The sequence below is a fragment of the Balearica regulorum genome, chromosome W (assembly GCF_011004875.1).
Source record: "Balearica regulorum gibbericeps isolate bBalReg1 chromosome W, bBalReg1.pri, whole genome shotgun sequence".
NCBI lineage: Eukaryota > Metazoa > Chordata > Aves > Gruiformes > Gruidae > Balearica > Balearica regulorum.
In genome coordinates, this window is record NC_046219.1 from 30,313,865 (window position 1) to 30,331,860 (window position 17,996).

General features: G+C 46.7%; 1 protein-coding gene across 2 annotated transcripts in view; it reads left to right on the forward strand.

Moving 5' to 3' along the window:
• Window positions 1–288: 288 nt before the first annotated feature.
• LOC142599190 (Golgi phosphoprotein 3-like) overlaps window positions 289–17,996 on the forward strand; it is a 58,745-nt gene continuing 41,037 nt past the window's right edge. Inside the window, exon 1 of one of the 2 annotated variants that reach the window (XM_075739080.1) lies at window positions 289–788. In XM_075739080.1, coding sequence (XP_075595195.1) covers window positions 576–788 — 213 coding nt within the window. In that variant the 5' untranslated portion in view covers window positions 289–575. The remainder of the gene's footprint in view (window positions 789–17,996) is intronic. The other variant, XM_075739081.1, reaches the window with a different exon arrangement.

Consider the following 17,996-nt stretch of genomic DNA (forward strand, 5'->3'; position numbering starts at 1 on the left):
GGGGGGGGGGCTGCACTAGCAATCAGGCATGGTCTTGTGGCTAAAAATGAAATCAAGCAGACTTAAGATTGTAAATAAAGCACTTTTTAAAGAAAAAAATATTAATTTAAGAGAGCGTACTACCCAGCCCCTAGGTTATGCCACGGCAGCGAGCGAGCGAGCGGCCCCCGCCCGGAGTGTTGGATTAACCGTCCTCCACGGTCCTGGGTAACACTAGCAGTGAACAACGGCCAGCGCCAGCACTGCCCACGCTCCCTGAAGCCGGGAGGCCTCGGCTCGGCTCGATCCCGTCCCGTCCCCGTCGCTGCCATATCCTCCGCTGATATCAGCCCACGCCGCCATATTAGAGGAAAAACCGTCTCCGCCAGTTCGGCTGCCGCAGGGGAAGACGGAAGTAGTGGCAGTGAGGGTCGACGTACCCCGCTCCGCTCCCCATGTCTTTTCCCGGCCGGCTGCTGTCCCGGTGCGGATAGGGCGAGGCAGGAGCGGTTCCCATCTCTTCTCCTTCTCCCTCCCGAGCTGTCGCTAAGCCCCTCTCCCCGCGGCGGGTCTTTGCCCTCCTGCCGCCTCCAGGCATGACTTCCCTGATCCAGCGCAGCTCTGGCCTGGTGCAGCGCCGGACTGAGGCCTCCCGCAGCGCCGCCGCCGACAAGGAGCGGGGGGCAGGGGGCGGCCCGGAGGATGAAGGCCGTCGGGATGAGCCCGGCGACGACGAGAAGGGCGACTCCAAGGAAACGCGACTCACCCTCATGGAGGAGGTGCTGCTCCTGGGCCTCAAGGACCGTGAGGTGCGGCCGGGGCCGTGGCGGCGGGGCTGGGGCGGGCTGAGGTGAGGGGCGCTGGGCAGGGGGTGGCTGAGGAGTCCCAGTGATGCTGGGGGGCCCTGGGGAGGGAGTGCCTGAGGGGACACCGGTTATTCGGGGGCTTATGGAGGTCGTTGATGGGGAAGGGGAGCCTAAGTGGTGCTAGGGTGCGGGTGGGATGGGGGCAAGGGTGCTGCTGGGTGAGTGTTGCTGTGGGTTTGGGGCAGGGACGGGGACTGTGATGTTGCTAGGTGTAGGGGCACATGCTGGAACAGGCTCGGGATTTTGGAGGAGGTGAGGAAGGTGCTTGTTGGCGAGAGGGAATCTGGTGGAGATTTCGGATCGCCATTTGGATGCAGGGTTTGTAGAGGAGCTTTGATGTTTGTAGCATCTCAAGAAAGGTAGCGTAGGGCTTGGGGGAAGATGAGGACCTGGAGCCTCTGACAGCATTGGTGGTTGACTTGGAGGACCTGGTTAGACCTGTGATATTTATACTCCTATACTTACCTGTAGCTCTAATGTGGGAGTCTTGCCTACACCTGTGTATTTTGTCAGATGCAACTATATGGTACTTATGGGGTTCTTGGGTTGCTAAGCATCTTAAAGCACCCTTTTTAATAATACTTTCCAGACTAATGCATGTTAAAAATGTCTTAAACTTTGGGGAGATACATTTGACAAAAATGGGCCTTGAATAATGAGAAGTGTGTCAAAATGAGGAAATGGCATTATTATGTAATTCTGTGTTTTTACTGAGTTTATAGCTTAATTGGGTGTTATGATACTGTGAATAATAGTCATTGAGGAAGGTATAATTCTACCAGTGTGCTAGATTTTTTTGTTTCATTTGAAAGAGGTAATCAATATAAAAAGCATGCACACTGCAGAGAGTCAGTCCTGTTAGTTTAGTTTGATGTGGTGTATGGTGAAGCATAATATGCCTTTATTTTAGATATTAGTTATGAATTTAATTAAGCAACCTGCTTTATTATTATTTTTTTAGTGATAAATAAACTAATGAAGGCAGTTCATTGATTTGGGTGGAAGTCTCTTAAGACTGTCCGTGTTCATGAGCACAGAATAATGGGAGGGGAAAGCTGCTAAATTATATGTTCTTTGATTGTATGTTGCATCTAAAATAAACTTGTAGTTTTCCTAGTTAACATTTGTTTTTTAATGCATGTGGGTATATCTGTATGTATACCTGCCACAATAACATATTATATTTCTCTCTCAAATTATGTATTTTGGGCCATATTCTTGTAATCTCATTTTTTTCAGATGGACCTTGCCATGGCATCCTAATAAAGTCAGTAGATATTCACAGTGTTGTGTTCTTCCACCTGTTGAATCTGAAGACTTGTGCATACATGCATTTTTCTTTCTACATGCCTGAATAGTTGCAGGAAAGTAAGTTAGGCATGACAAGACAGATATCTGGCAGGATTGCCTAGGAAGTCCTGCCTTGAGGAAGGTAGAATAGACTGGGTGATCTTTCAGCCCTTCCCCCCCCCCCATGATTGTGTGCTAAATCTTCTGAATTTGTGGGCATTAGGTTGTAAAGTTTTCAAGGCAGGGAACGTTCTGTCTGCCTAGAAAGAATATATGGTGCAAGTATTCCTAGTATATCAAAAGCTAATAATTAACATTGGACCTAAAAATCCAGCTTTGCACCAGTGTGCATCAAAACTGCAAATCATCTAACTTTGCTAAGTGCAGCAGTGGCACACGCTGCAGATATAATCTAATATTTCTTTGTATGGAAAAAGGAACTAAGTGATTACAGTGGCACAGATATTCATGACTCCCTTGAGATTTTGCAGTTGAGACATCAGACAAAAAGAATGATAATGTCATCTCTAGGGTAGGGGGCTTATGTGCACGAACTGCAGCATACACCATTTCTGAGCTTTGTTAGACATGAATCACTAGGGTTTTTATTTTGGTTTTGTGTCTGCTTTTACCCTTTACTCTTACACTATGTAAACTGGTTTGTCTCCATGTTTTTTTCCCTTTAAAAACTGAAAATAAAACTATAGATTCATTTTCAAAGATGATTTTTTTGTTCTCTATTGTTCTAATGATAAGTAAGCAAAACTTAGATACTTTATGCATCTGGAAGTGCTTTTTATAAAGTTTTTACTTCTATCAGAATTGATTTCCTGTGACACTTCTGTGAGATTTTGTCATGACAGCAAGCAGCAAAAAGCAATATAGGGTCTGTAAAGTATAATTGTGAAACTACACGAAGTGTGAGGGAAAGGCAAAGGCAGGTATGTGAGCTAAAAGCTCAATTGAAAGCCAGCAAATTTAAAGCTGATAACGTCCTTCCTTTTTATTGCAACAGTATAAAATAATTTAGTGTTGAATTTAAAAATAAATCAATAAAGGAGTCTGAATTAGCCTAAGAACACGTTTCCCTAAAAATAGCTTCTTTCTCAGAAAAGTCACTGATAACTGCATTGATAACTTAGCTTTGAGGGGGTTTTTTGGTAATTTTATTTCTAATGTTAAACACTGGTGAATATGGCTCATCACTATGTAAATTGTATTTAAAAATAAAAAGCCTCACGTGTATGGAGCTACCATTTATAATTTTTAACTGTAGATGGCAGAACCTTTACTCATAGGAGAGAGATTTTCAGGAAGATTCAGACAGTGATGGATTGATGAGTTTAGGAGATTGTTAGATATTTGAGTCCTGCTTTCAGGATAGTGCAATGATTGTACCAACCACAGCAAAACTTCTGAGTTGTTGCCTGGTTGTTGCTGCATTATGAGTTCAGTGATGGGAATGTCCAGCTGCTCTAAAACAAACACAGCATGCCTCAATCCCATTCTTAATGATTGAACACAATTAACTGCATTTGCACTTGCTTCCTGAACGTGGTCTCCCCCCCCTCCTGTAACCAGCCTGAAGAAAAAAGGGGAGGTGAAAGAGTGGGAGAAAGTATCCCCCCCCCATCTTCCCCATAGATTGGGTGCTATTATTAATCAGTTCTGAGAGATATCATCTGAGGCATGGGCATCACAGCAATTCCATTTAGAAATACCAGTTTAACTTCATGACCAGTGATGTCATAAGTCGATATTACACAGTACGGCAAAATGAGAATCCGGACCCCTCTCACAGAGGTGATAAATAGCACTGCAGGTAATACGTACAGGAAGTAAGGATTTATATAACACAACCATGTGAACAAATAAAACACCATGGTGACCAGCAGCTATTTACCTATTATAATAAATGCGTATAACAACTTTGTTTTAACATGCTCTGATCAGATCTGTTATTATCTAAACCCTTTATGTCCCATGTTGGGTGCCAGAAAGGACTGTCGGGGTGGCAGCTAAGCAGCTTGATCACTCCTCCCTACCCCAGTGGGATGGGGAGGAGAATTGGAAGAAAAAGGTAAAACTCATGGCTTGTGATAAGGACAGTTTACTAGGATAGCAAAGGAAGAGGAAAATAACAACAACCATAAACAACATAAAGGAATATACACTGCCTGGAGTCTGACGTCCAGCCTGTACCTGAACAGGGAGTGCCTTTATACACTGGGCATGATTTCCTGGTATCAAATATCCCTTTTGCTAGTTTGGGTCAGCTGTCCTGGCTGTGTCCACTCCCAGCTTCTTTTGGAAATTAACTCTTTCCTTGCCGAAAACCAGGACAATGTTACAGGAGTTATTCATTACACCAGGAAATTAGGCTATTGGGCTTTTTGCATATTTTTGTGTTGCTGATATTCTTTTAAGCACTTGTAAGGTACTTATTGCTATACCCTTTCTATTCATTTGCCTTTATGTTCTTAACTAAGTCCTTAACTGCCAGGCTAGGTGTCTTTAGTACATGGGCTGTATCATGCTATTTTTGCATAGCACATTGCACTTCCATTTTTGACTTCAGTAGACACTTGATTTTACTCCAACACTTCCACATTTGACCATCTCTACCACTAGAGAAGCATTCTATACGTATTATATTGCCATTTCAGTATGTATTCTGCATTGCACAGTGGAGAAGGCAAGTATAACACTTATTGGGTAAGTTGAGGTAAATGCCAGATGGATGTTTGATCTATACTAATCACTTAGGAAGTGCTAATGACAACTGCTTTGCCTATGCTGGATGTTTAAATGGGACTTCTGCTTTAGCAGCATCTGCAGTCTGTGTCTGAGACTTCCAATTTATAGTTAGTACATGTTAAGTACTAAATGAAAGAACTTGTTACTTTTAATGTGAGAACAGTGAAATGAGTGGAATTTTTTTATCTCATAGTGAAAATGTTGACCTAGCATTATTATGAGATAGTCTGTTTCTTGAAAATTGTTTGTACCTGGATAAATGAAACCAATGAGACACCTGTTCACAAAAGAACAAAATGAAAGGAAACTAGGGGAAGTTTAGACAAAGAGGAATTTCTATCCATTATGCACTTTTTTTTTTTTTTAAACACCCAAAACATTACTCTGGAAATCCATCCACATTAATGATGTGATGCAAATCCCTCAAAATGAAACATTGTACAGCTCCCCAGTTTGAAATAACACACTGCTTTACATAGTGTTTTAAATTGTGACAACTGTAGAAGAAAAGGTACAAGAGAGGGATAGTTGTTGTATTTGGGGGCAGATACAGTATATTTATAAGCCTAGAGGAGGGAATTGTAGTTTTAATGTGGCCTAGTTAGTCAAAGTCAGTGAAACTTCCACCTATTCTTTCATCAGCCAATATTAGACTTGCTTTGTCTGCATTAAAAGGACATACCAGATTTGAGTTTTCTTACTGTTTTTTGAGGCGTGTACTAATGTATTGGGTCTGGCTGCGATGGAGTTAATTCTCCCCACAGCAGCCCTCATGGTGCTGTGCTGTGTATAGGTAGCTAGCAAGGTGTTGATAACACCCCAGTGTTTTGGCTGCTACTGAGCAGTGCCAGCACACATCAAGGCCGTCTCTCCAACATTTCTTCCCCCCTCCGTCAGAAGCAGGCTGGGGGTGGGCAAAATCTTGGGAGGGGACACAGCCAGGACAGCTGACCCAGACTGACCAAAGGGATATTCCGTACCATATGCCATCTGCTCAGCAATAAGAAGCTGAGAGATAGGGGGAGGAATGGGGCAGGGGCATTTGGGTTTTTTTTACAACATTTGTCTTCTGGAGTAACCAGTATGCGTACTGAAGCCCTGCTTCCCAGGACGTGGCTGGACATCGCCTGCTAATGGGAAGTAGAGAATAATCTTTTGCTTTTTTGCTTTGCTTCAGTGCGCAGCTTTTTGCTTTTGCTTTATTAAACTGCCTTTATCTTGACCCACGAGTTTGGGGTTGTTTTTTTTCCCGTCTTAATTTTCTCCCCTCCCTGCCTTGCTGAGGAGGGGAGTGATAGAGCAGCTTGGTGGACACCTGGCGTCCAGCCGAGGTTAAACCACCACAACTAGGTCTGGCTGGGTGTGCTGATTTTGGATGGGATAGAGTTAATTTTCTTCATAGTAGCTAGTATGGAGATATGTTTTGGATTTATGCTGAAAACAGTATTGATAATATAGAGATGACTTCGTTATACCTGAGCAGCGCTTACAGAGTCAAGGCCTTTTCTGCTTCTCACGCCGCCCCGCCAGCAGGGTGGCTGGGGGTGCACAAGAAGCTGTGAGGGGACACAGCTGGGACAGCTGACCCCAACTGACCAAAGGGATATTCCATACCATATGACATCATGCTCAGCATTTAAGGGGCCGGGGGAAGAAGAAGGAAGGGGAGGGACAGTCAGAGTGATGGCATTTGTCTTCCCAAGTAACCATTATGTGTGATGGAGCCCTGCTTTCCTGGAGATGGCTGAACACCTGCCTGCCCATAGGAAGTAGTGAATGAATTCCTTGTTTCACTTTGCTTGCGTGCGCAGCTTTTGCTTTACTTATTAAACTGTCTTTATCTCAGCCCATGAGTTTTCTCACTTTCACTCTTCCAATTCTCTCCCCCACCCCACTGTGGGGGGAGTGAGCGAGTGGCTGCGTGGTGCTCAGCTGCTGACTGGGGCAAAACCACAACACTGGGGTATTTTCTTCATGGTAGCCAGTATGGTGCTAGGTTTTAGACTCTTAGATTTATTTATTTTTTAACCAAAACAGTGTTGATAACACACCCATTTTTTAACTGTTGCTGAACAGTGTTTGCACAGTGTCAAGACTGCCTCTGTTTCTCACTCTGCCTGCCCCCAGTGAGTAAGCTCAAAGAAGCTGGGAGGAGGGACAGCCAGGACAGCTGACCCCAACTGACCAAAGGGATATATGCTGTATAGTGTCATGGTCAGTAATAAAAGGGGAGGGGAGGGAGGAGTTTGGTAGGTGATCATTGCTTGGGGACTGGCTGGGCATTGGTCTGTGTGTGGGAGGTAGTGAGTGAATGTTTTTTGCCTTGCATGTTTTTTGTTTTGTTTTTTTTTTCACTTTTGTTCTTCCTATTCTCCCCTCATCTTGCTGAGGGGGATTGGGGGAGCAGTTGCGTGGGACTTAGCTGCCAGCTAGGGTCAACTCTCCACTAGGAGACACTAAATGTGTGTAAGGTTTGTATTGTAAGCTTCTGATGGTTGTATCTAGGCAGGATATGAGCTATTTTTCTGATCCTGCTATATTTGCTTACTGCTGTGGGAAGCCTTGGGTTTTTTTGAGTGAAATATCTGATGTGGAGGATTTAAGCACCAGTTCTAATTAAACATTTCTTTCAAATAAATGTCAGATTTTATGCTCAGTGACAATAGCTGGTAGTGTAGAAATCGATTTGCAGGTTATGGAACAAATTAGCTACATCTTTTATTTTGCACAAAGTAAGGAGAATAGAGTGGACCCTGATGGAAGGTGTCTTTGCAAGAACCACGCAAATATTTGAAGTCATTATCTGCACATGTATACACTTAATCATGGTGAAAGTTAGGCTTCTAAGTTTGTCTTTTCATTCCTAAATGAACAGTCAGACTCTTAAGTGTTGATTTGTTCAGGGGTCTCTTAAGGGTTCAGCATTGTGCATGTGTTAGTTGCCTTCTCTTCAGCAAAGTTACGTTTTTTATTAACTTAATTTTAGTGAGGAGATGCATCTCTCATATATGCCTGTGTACATGCTTGAAAAGCTGGACAATAGCATTTGGCTTGTGGTGGGTTGACCTTCGCTGGTCACCAGGTGTCCACCAAGCCTCTCTATCACTCCCCCTCCTCAACTGAACAGGGAAGAGAAAATATAATGAAAGGCTCATGGGTCTAGAAAAGGACAGGGAGATCACTCAGCAGTTACTGCCACGGGCAAAACAGTCTTGACTTGGGGAAAAATTAATTTAATTTATTACCAATCAAATCAGAGTAGGATAATGAGAAATAAAAGGAAATATTAAAACACCTTCCCTCTACCCCTCCCTTCTTCCTGGGCTCAACTTCACTCCCAACTTCTCTACCTCCTCTCCCTGAGTGGCGCAGGGGGATGGGGAATGGAAGTTGCGGTCAGTTCATCACACGTTGTCTCTGCTGCTCCTTCCTCCTCATTCTCTTCCCCTGCTCCAGCATGGGGTCCCACCCATGGGAGACAGTCCTCCACGAACTTCTCCAACATGGGTCCTTCCTACAGGCTGCAGTTCTTCACGAACTGCTCCAGCATGGGTCCCTCACGCGGGGTGCAGTCCTTCAGGAATGGACTGCTCCAGAGTAGATCCCCCGCAGGGTCACAAGTCCTGCCAGCAAACCTGCTCCAGCATAGGCTCCTCTCTCCACGGGTCCACAGGTCCTGCCAGGAGCCTGGTCCAGCGCGGGCTTCCCACGGGGTCACAGCCTCCTTCAGGCGCATCCACCTGCTCTGGTGTGGGGTCCTCCATGGGCTGCAGGGTGGATATCTGCTCCACTGCTCTGGCGCCTGGAGCACCTCCTCCTCCTCATTCTTCACTGACCTTGGTGTCTGTAGAGTTGTTCATTCTCACTCTTCTCTTCCAGCTGCTGTTGCACAGCAGTTTCCCCCATCCCTCCACCCCCCTTCTTAAATATGTTATCACAGAGGCACTACCACTATTGCTGATGGGCTCAGCTTTGGCCAGCAGCAGGTTCATCTTGGAGCCAGCTGGCACTGGCTCTATCAGACATGGGGAAGCTTCTGACATCTTCTCGCAGAAGCCACCCCTGTAGCCCCCCTCCCGCTACCAAAACCTTGCCATGCAAACCCAATACAGTGCTTTCAGTAGTCGACGGCAGTTGCTGTTTGTTATTTATTCTTAAATGCAGTGGCAGGTTAATCAAATACCTGACAAGTTTCTTGTCAACAATATTGTGCTTTGTAGAATATGTATGATTGCTTACCTAAAGTATTTCTAGCATTTGGCTGTCAGAACACTTCAGAGATTTTCCTCGCTAATTTACCTTCTGTTTATAACTAGACTACAATTTATGTTCCAGTAAAATGGCTAATGATTTGAATTGCATCAAAAGAGGAAATCAAGAGAGACTGCTGTCAGCTATCAAAGTCCCCACATTGTAGTATTGCAATAATAAACATTTCTGCACTCTGGCTTGCTTTTCTTTTTTAAACCAGAGTTTTCAAAAGCTTTGTAGGTCAGGATGTATCATTAGATGTTCCTGCAACCTGGGTTGAGAAGGTGATGGTTTATTTGAAAGGTAAGATTTGCAGCAAAGAGCTAGCTAGGTATAGGTTGATATAGACCCTTAATCTAGTATGAAGAGGAATCCAGTTTATTTTAATCGCAAATGAAATATCCAGACTTGAACTCTGAATATTTTTCCCTCTGATGTGAGAAAATCCAAAGTATTCCTCTAGCAGGTGTCTTACTTGAATATTTTGAATATTCACAAATTATGGGCATGTTGTTTTTATTTTTTAGGGATGACTGCAGTCCTGGTTTCAGCTGAGATAGAGTTAATTTTCTTCACAGTAGCTAGTAAGGGGCTATGTTTTGGATTTGTGTTGGAAACAGTGTTGATAATATAGAGATGTTTTTGTTATATAGAGGTGGTGTTTGTTATTGTTGAGCAGTGCTTACACAGAGTCAAGGCCTTTTCTGCTTCTCACACTGCCCCGCCAGTGGGATGGCTGGGGGTGCACAAGAAGTTGGGAGGGGACACAGCCAGGACAGCTGACCCAAAGTGACCAAAGGGATATTCCATACCATTTGATGTCATGCTCAGCTGTCCTGGTTCTGGCTAGGATAGAGTTAATTTTCACAAGGAGCCAGGACAGGTGAGCCAAGCTGGCCAGGGGGCTACTCCATACCATGTGACGTCATGCTCACCATAAAAAGGGGCATAAAAGGGAGCTAGTTGGGGAGGGGCGGATTTGGTGCGGCTGCAGGATGGTCTGAGCGTGGGCTGAGCATCAGGTCAGTTAGTGGTAGGATCGGTAAATTGTTTTCTGTTATCACCCATTGTGAATATTCCGTTACCAGTACTGTTGTTGATTGTTTCCCTCTCCCTTGCTGTCCCAGTAAACTGTCCTTATCCCAACCCATGAGGCTTTGCCTTTGTCTTTCCCATTCTCCTCTCCATTCCGCTGGGGAGGGATGAGCCAGCGGTGGTGTGGTGCTCAGCTGCTGGCTGGGGCTAAACCATGTCAGTCCTTTTTGACGCCCAATGGGGGCATGAAGGGTTGTGTTAATGACAGATCTGACCTGAGCGTGTTAAAACAAAGTTGTGATAAGTATTTGCAATGTTATTTAAGCAGTCATTTTGTTTGATCACATGGCTCTGGTTTGTAAACCGGTGTTTACTCTATGTAATCCCTGCGGCGCTGTTTATCACCTCTGGGAGAGGGGTTCGTGTTCTCATGTTGTTGTATTGTCTGATAACGACTTATGATAAGATATCATTGACAGTCATGGGTCTGAGCTGGTACTTGCATATAGCATTTCTGTCATGCCTGTACCTCGGTCAATATCTTTCAGAATTGATTAATAATTGGACCCAATCTATGGGGAAGACGGCGGGGGATACCTTCTCCCACTCTTTCACCTCCCCTTTTCCCTTTTGGTTGGTTACAAGAATTTTTGAGAATGTTGAATACCCTTGGAATGTTCAGGCCAGTATATTCCTATTGCTAGGTCTCCTGCATGCTTTCCAAGTCCTGTTCAGGGTTAGCAAAAATTTTTTCAAGAATACCACCCAGGGATCTTCCCTGAGGCTGAATAGTCAGGGCTGTCATGGCATGTGGGAGAGTATGGGCGGGTATCTAGAGACCTTCTCACCCCCAATGGTTTGGAGCTTCACTCCCGAACAACTGCAGGACCCTGATAAAACGGTGGAATATTTGAAAGGAAAATGCTGTGGGTATTCCAAGGAGACACAACTTATCGCCCTGTGCTGGGCCCTGGCCACAATCTATCAAACACCACTCGATAGTAGGCGGCGCCATCAGGGAGGAGAGAGAACAGACCCACAGGCACTGCAGTTACCCAAACCCCCACAACAGGTACTGTAGCCAAGCTAAAAGATCAACCCACACCAGTATCAGTCGCCCCTATACACAAAAAGAAATACACAAGGAAATCGGTTCGCTTAGTGAAAGATGATGATGAACCAGGACCATCACGAGAACAAGAAGAGCCAGAACCAGAGGTAATCCCCCCCAGTCCCTGTCCCTGAGTGAGCTGCGAGATATGAGAAAAGATTTCAGCCGCCTTCCAGGGGAGCACATCATTACCTGGCTGCTTGGATGCTGGGATAACGGGGCCAGTAGCCTGGAACTGGAGGGCAGGGAGGCCAAGCAGCTGGGATCCCTGTCTAGGGAAGGGGGCATTGACAAGGCAATTGGGGGAAAAAGGCACAGGCCCTCAGCCTCTGGAGGCGACTTCTGTCAAGTGTGAGGGAAAGGTAGCCCTTCAGTGAAGATGTCGTATGTCATCCAGGCAAGTGGACCACCATGGAGAGAGGTATCCAATATCTGAGGGAATTAGCTGTGCGGGAGATGGTTTATTATGACCCGGAAAATGCGCAGTTACCCACAGACCCTGATGAAGTCCAGTGCACATGACCCATGTGGTGGAAGTTTATACAGAGTGCACCATCATCGTACGCCAACTCACTGGCAGTAACGGACTGGCAAAGTGAAGAGGCACAAACAGTGGATGAAGTAGCTGGCTGACTCTGGCAATATGAAGAGAGCCTTTCTTCCTCCCTCGTCTCGGCTGTGGGCAAACTGTCCCGGGAGGTCTGGCAACTCAAAGAGGATATGTCTTACTCCCCACCTGTACAGAACCAGGATCTCAGCTATTTGGAGTAAATTTTCCTCTGCTCTGGAGAGGGGATATAGAGGGTACACACCACGAGGTACCCTGTGGTTTTACCTGCGCGACCACGGAGAGGACATGAGGAAGTGCGATGGAAAGCCTACCTCGACTCCAGAGGCATGAGTACGTGAGCTGCAAGGTAATACAGTCATAAAAAGGGATTCTTCCAGGAAAAATGCTGCTCCAGTTTCCAGCAGGCAGTCCCCCAGATCGAGTGAAAGGCCTGATCGCACTTATGATCCTCTTGAAGCGACTTCGAAGTCAAATATGATGAGCAGGATTAGAGGGGCCCTACCTCCAGCCAGGTGGAGGAGGACACCTGGGTTTATTGGACTGTGTGGATCTGATGGCCTGACATGTCAGATCCACAGGAGTATAAGGCTCTAGTGGACACTGGTGCACAGTGTACCCTAATGCCATCGAGCTATGAAGGGGTGGAACCCATCTCTATTTCTGGAGTGACGGGGGAATCCCAACAGTTGACTCTGCTGGAGGCTGAAGTGAGTCTAGCTGGGAATGACTGGGAAAAGCACCCCATTGTGACTGCCCAGAGTCTCTGTGCATCCTGGGCATAGACTACCTCCAGAGAAGGTATTTCAAAGACCCAAAAGGCTACCGGTGGGCTTTTGGCATAGCTGCCTTGGAGACGGAGGAAATTGAACCGTTGTTGTCTACTCTGCCCGGTCTCTCGGAGGACCCTTCTGTTGTAGGGTTGCTGAGGGTTGAAGAGCAACAGGTGCCAGTTGCTACCACAACTGTGCACTGGCAGCAATACTGAACCAATAGAGACTCCCTGGTTCCCATCCACAAGCTAATTCATCAACTGGAGGGTCAGGGAGTGATCAGCAGAACCCACTCACCCTTTAAGAGTCCCATATGGCCAGTGTGGAAGTCCAATGGAGAGTGGAGGCTGACGGTAGACTATCGTGGCCTGAATGAAGTCACACCGCCCATGAGTGCTGCCGTGCCAGATATGCTGGAACTTCAATATGAACTGGAGTCAAAGGCAGCCAAATGGTATGCCACAGTTGATAAAGCTAATGCATTTTTCTCGATCCCTTTGGTGGCAGAGTGCAGGCCACAGTTTGCCTTCACTTGGAGGGGCATCCAGTACACCTGGAATCGACTGCCCCAGGGGTGGAAACACAGCCCCACCATTTGCCATGGACTGATCCAGACTGCACTGGAAAAGGGTGAAGCCCCAGAGCACCTGCAATACATTGATGACATCATTGTATGGGGCAACTCAGCAAAAGAAGTTTCTGAGAAAGGGAAGAAAATAATCCAAATCCTGCTGCAGGCTGGCTTTGCCATAAAATGAAGTAAGGTGAAGGGGCCTGTCCAGGAGATCCAGTATTTACGAATAAGATGGCATGATGGGTGTCATCACATCCCAGTGGATGTAATCAACAAAATAGCAGCCATGTCCCCACCAACCAACAACAAGGGAAACACAAGCTTTCTTAGGCATTATGAGTTTCTGGAGAATGCACATTCCAAATTACAGTCTGATAGTAATCCCCCTCTGCCACGTAACCCAGAAGAAGAATGATTTCAAATGGGGCCCTGAGCAATGACAAGCCTTAGAACAAATTAAACAGGAAATAGTTCATGCTGTAGCTCTTGGGCCTGTCCGGGCAGAACCAGATGTAAAAAATGTGCTGTACACTGCAGCCGGGGAGAATGGCCCTACCTGGAGTCTCTGGCAGAAAGCACCAGGGGAGACTCGAGGTTGACCCCTGGGGTTTTGGAGTCGGGGATACAGAGGATCTGAGGCCCGCTACACTCCAACGGAAAAGGAGATATTGGCAGCCTACGAAGGGGTTCGAGCTGCTTCAGAGGTGATTGGCACTGAAGCACAGCTCCTCCTGGCACCCCAACTGCCAGTGCTGGGCTGGATGTTCAAAGAGAGGGCCCCTTCTACACATCATGCAACCGATGCTACATGGAGGAAGTGGGTTGCACTGATCACACAGCAGGCTCGAATAGGAAGCCCCAGTCGTCCAGGAATTCTGGAAGTGATCACAGACTGGCCAGAAGGGAAAGATTTTGGAATGTCGCCAGAGGAGGAGGTGACACGTGCTGAAGAAGCCCCGCCATATAATAAACTAACAGAAGATGAGAAACCATATACCCTCTTCACTGATGGGTCCTGTCACATCGTGGGAAAACCTTGCTGTATGGAGTCCTACACGACAAGTTGCAGAAGCTGCTTAAGGTGAATGGAGCCAGTTTGCAGAGGTGAAAGCCATCCAGCTGGCTTTAGATATTGCTGAAAAAGTGAGAAAAGTGGCTGATGCTCTACCTCTATACTGACTCATGGATGGTGACAAATGCCCTGTGGGGGTGGTTACAGCAGTGGAAGCGAAGCAACTGGCAACGCAGAGGCAAACCCATCTGGGCTGCCCCATTGTGGCAAGATATTGCTGCCCGGCTAGAGAAGCTGGTTTTAAAAGTACATCTGGCAACATAAGGGTGAATTATTTCTAGCTCATTGGGCCCATGACACCTCAGGCCATCAAGGAAGAGATGCGACATACAGATGGGCCCGTGATCGAGGGGTGGACTTGAGCATGGACACCATCTCACAGGTCATCCATCAATGTGAAACATGTACTGCAATCAAGCAAGCCAAGCGGGTAAATCCTCTGTGGTATGGAGGACGATGGCTGAAATATAAATATAGGGAAGCATGGCAAATCGACTACGTCGCACTCCCATAAACCCGCCAAGGCAAGTGCTACGTACTTACAATGGTGGAAGCAACCACCGGATGGCTGGAAACATATCCTGTGCCCCATGCCACTGCCCGGAACACTATCCTGGTCCTTGAGAAGCAAGTCCTCGAGTACTGCATCCAGCTCTGGGGGCCCCAGTACAAGAGAGACATGGAGCTGTTGGAGTGAGTCCAGAGGAGGCCACGAAGCTGATCAGACAGCTGGAGCACCTCTTCTATGAGGACAGGCTGAGAGAGTTGGGATTGTCTAGCCTGGAGAAGAGAAGGCTCCAGGGAGACCTATTTGGGGCCTTCCAGTACCTGAAGGGGGCCTACAGGAAGGATGGGGAGGGACTGTTTATCAGGGAGTGTAGTGACAGGACAAGGGGTAATGGGTTTAAGCTGAAGGAGGGTCGATTTAGATTAGATGTTAGAAAGAAATCCTTTACTGTGAGGGTGGTGAGGTACTGGAACAGGTTGCCCAGAGAGGTTGTGGAGGCCCCATCCCTGGAAGTGTTCAAGGCCAGGTTGGATGAGGCTTTGGGCAATGTGGTCTAGTGGAGGGTGTCCCTGCCCATGGCAGGGGGTTTGGAACTAGATGATCTTTGAGGTCCCTTCCAACCCAAACCATTCTATGATTCTGTGGTCAGAATATAAAGAGGGCTGGCTGGGGAGGAGCAGCAGCTCCAGGACGGGCCGAGTGTCTGGTCATGGGTCGGGTGAGTAATTGCATTGTGTGTCACCCGCTTTATATGTTATCAGTACTGTTGCTGCTGTTTTCCTCTCCCTTTGCTGTCCTAGGAAACTGTCCTTATCCCAACCCATGAGTTTTACCTTTTTCTTCTGATTCTCCTCCCCATCCCGCTGGGGGAGAGGTGAGCGAGCAGCTGCGTGGTGCTCAGCTGCCAGCTTGGTTTAAACCATGAGACTATGATTTGTGACTCAGAACCCTGTATCTTCAAGTTGTGGTCTGAAGGGAGGAGTTTAGGTTTCCGTCACTTTAGCCTGTGATGCAATGTCTTTCCAGAGAGGCTGAGTGTTGGGTCGTGGGGTTGTGAAGTGAGAAATTGCATTGTGTATCATCAGTTCCATATATTCTAAGTGCTGTTGTTATTTCCCTCTCCCTTTGCTGTCCCAGTAAACTGTCTTTATCTCAACCCATGAGGTTTGCCTTTGTGGTGGGTTGACCCTGGCTGAGGGCCAGGTGCCCACCAGAGCTGCTCTATCACTCCCCTCTTTCATTAGACAGGGGAGAAAAGGTACAATGAAAGAAAACTTACGGGTCGAGATAAGGACAGGGAGAGATCATTCTCTAATTATCATCACGAGCAAAACAGACCGAACTTAGAGAGGGAATTCATCTTATTTATTACTAAGCAAAACAGAGTAGAGGAATGAGAAATAAAACCAAACCTTAAAAACACCTCCCCCCACCCCTCCCATCTTCCCGGGCTCAACTTCACTCCCAGCTTCAACCTCCGCCCCCCTCAGCGGCACAGGGGGACGGGGAGTGGGGGTTACGGTCAGTTCATCACACGGTGTTTCTGCTGCTTCTTCATCCTCAGGGGGAGGACTCATTGTTCCCCCGCTCCAGCGTGGGGTCCCTCTCACGGGAGACAGTCCTTCACGGCCTTCTCCAACGTGAGTCTCCTCCACGGGGTGCAGACCTTCAGGAGCAAACTGCTCCAGCGTGGGTCCCCCACGGGGTCACAAGTCCTGCCAGCAAACCTGCTCTGGCATGGGCTCCTCTCTCCACGGGTCCACAGGTCCTGCCAGGAGCTTGCTCCAGCGCGGGCTTCCCACGGGGTCACAGCCTCCTTCAGGTGTCTCCACCTGCTCCGGCGTGGGGTCCTCCACGGGCTGCAGGTGGAATCGCTACACCCCCTCATCCTCCCTCCATGGGCTGCAGGGGGACAGCCTGCTTCACCATGGTCTTCACCACGGGCTGCAGGGGGATCTCTGCTCCGGCGCCTGGAGCACCTCCTCCCCCTCCTTCTGCACTGACCTTGGTGTCTGCAGATGTTCTTACATCTTCTCCCTCCTCTCTCTGGCTGCAAAAGCGCTCTCTAACTGTTTTTCTCTTTCTTAAATATGTTATCACAGAGGCGCTGATTGGCTCGGCCTTGGCCAGCGGCGGGTCCATCTTGGAGCCGGCTGGCATTGGCTCTGTCAGACACAGGGGAAGCTTCTAGCAGCTTCTCACAGAAGCCGCCCCTGTAGCCCCCCTGCTACCAAAACCTTGCCACGCAAAACCAACACAGCCTTTTTTGTCTTCCCATTCTCTTCCCCATCCCACCAGTGTGGGGAAGGAGTGAGCGAGCAGTTGTGTGGTTCTCAGCTGCCGGCTGGGACTAAACCATGATAATTATCCTTTATATATACATACTGCTTGTATTTTGTATTTTACCTGTTTGGATTTGGGAATAGTTTTAAGGAGATGTGTTGTAGAAGTTCTTTAGGTGATTTCAGCTGCTTTTAAAAATCAAAATAATATTAGTAATTGAGACTACCATAAAGGAAACAGTATATTAAGATGGTTCTCGTCTTTTTTTGGGAATATGATAGCTCTGTGCTCCTCAGTCTGCTAGTACTCTTCATTAAAACAAAATACTTAAAAACAATGTTTGTCATCAACAATCATAGCTGTGAAGCAGATTAAAGTTCTTGTAAGCGATTCTTATGTGTGAGATAGGATGCAAGGGGAAGGAAACAGCCATCTTTAACGTGAAAACTGACAGATCAGAATTCCTATTAACTTTTAACCTGTTGCAGTGCACCTGGACAGCATATGCTGTTATTCCTTTCCCCTCTGTCCTCCCCAGTTGTCTTTCTGTAGATCCAAAAATTACTACTTCAGACAGGAACTCCTTGACTAAAAAGTGAGAGTTCTGTTGCAATTGTGATCAAGTCCATTATGAAATACAACTCGCCACAGCCCATTTTTTGAGATAAATTGTCTCTGCCTATCTTTTGCAGTAGGTTTCAAATAGGTGACAGATGATGATTTTGGATTATTATGTTCTATCTGTGCTTTGTGCTGGCTAACAATAGGGTAAGTAGACACCTCTGAAAGAACTTGCTATTGCTTCATAGAATTGGAAAGGGATGCTATTGCTGTCCTGCCAGATTTAAATAATATCACTTCAAAATTATGATGATTAGGGTAATCATTGCTGAGGTTCAAAATGGGGAGCTCAAGGTAGTGATGAATAC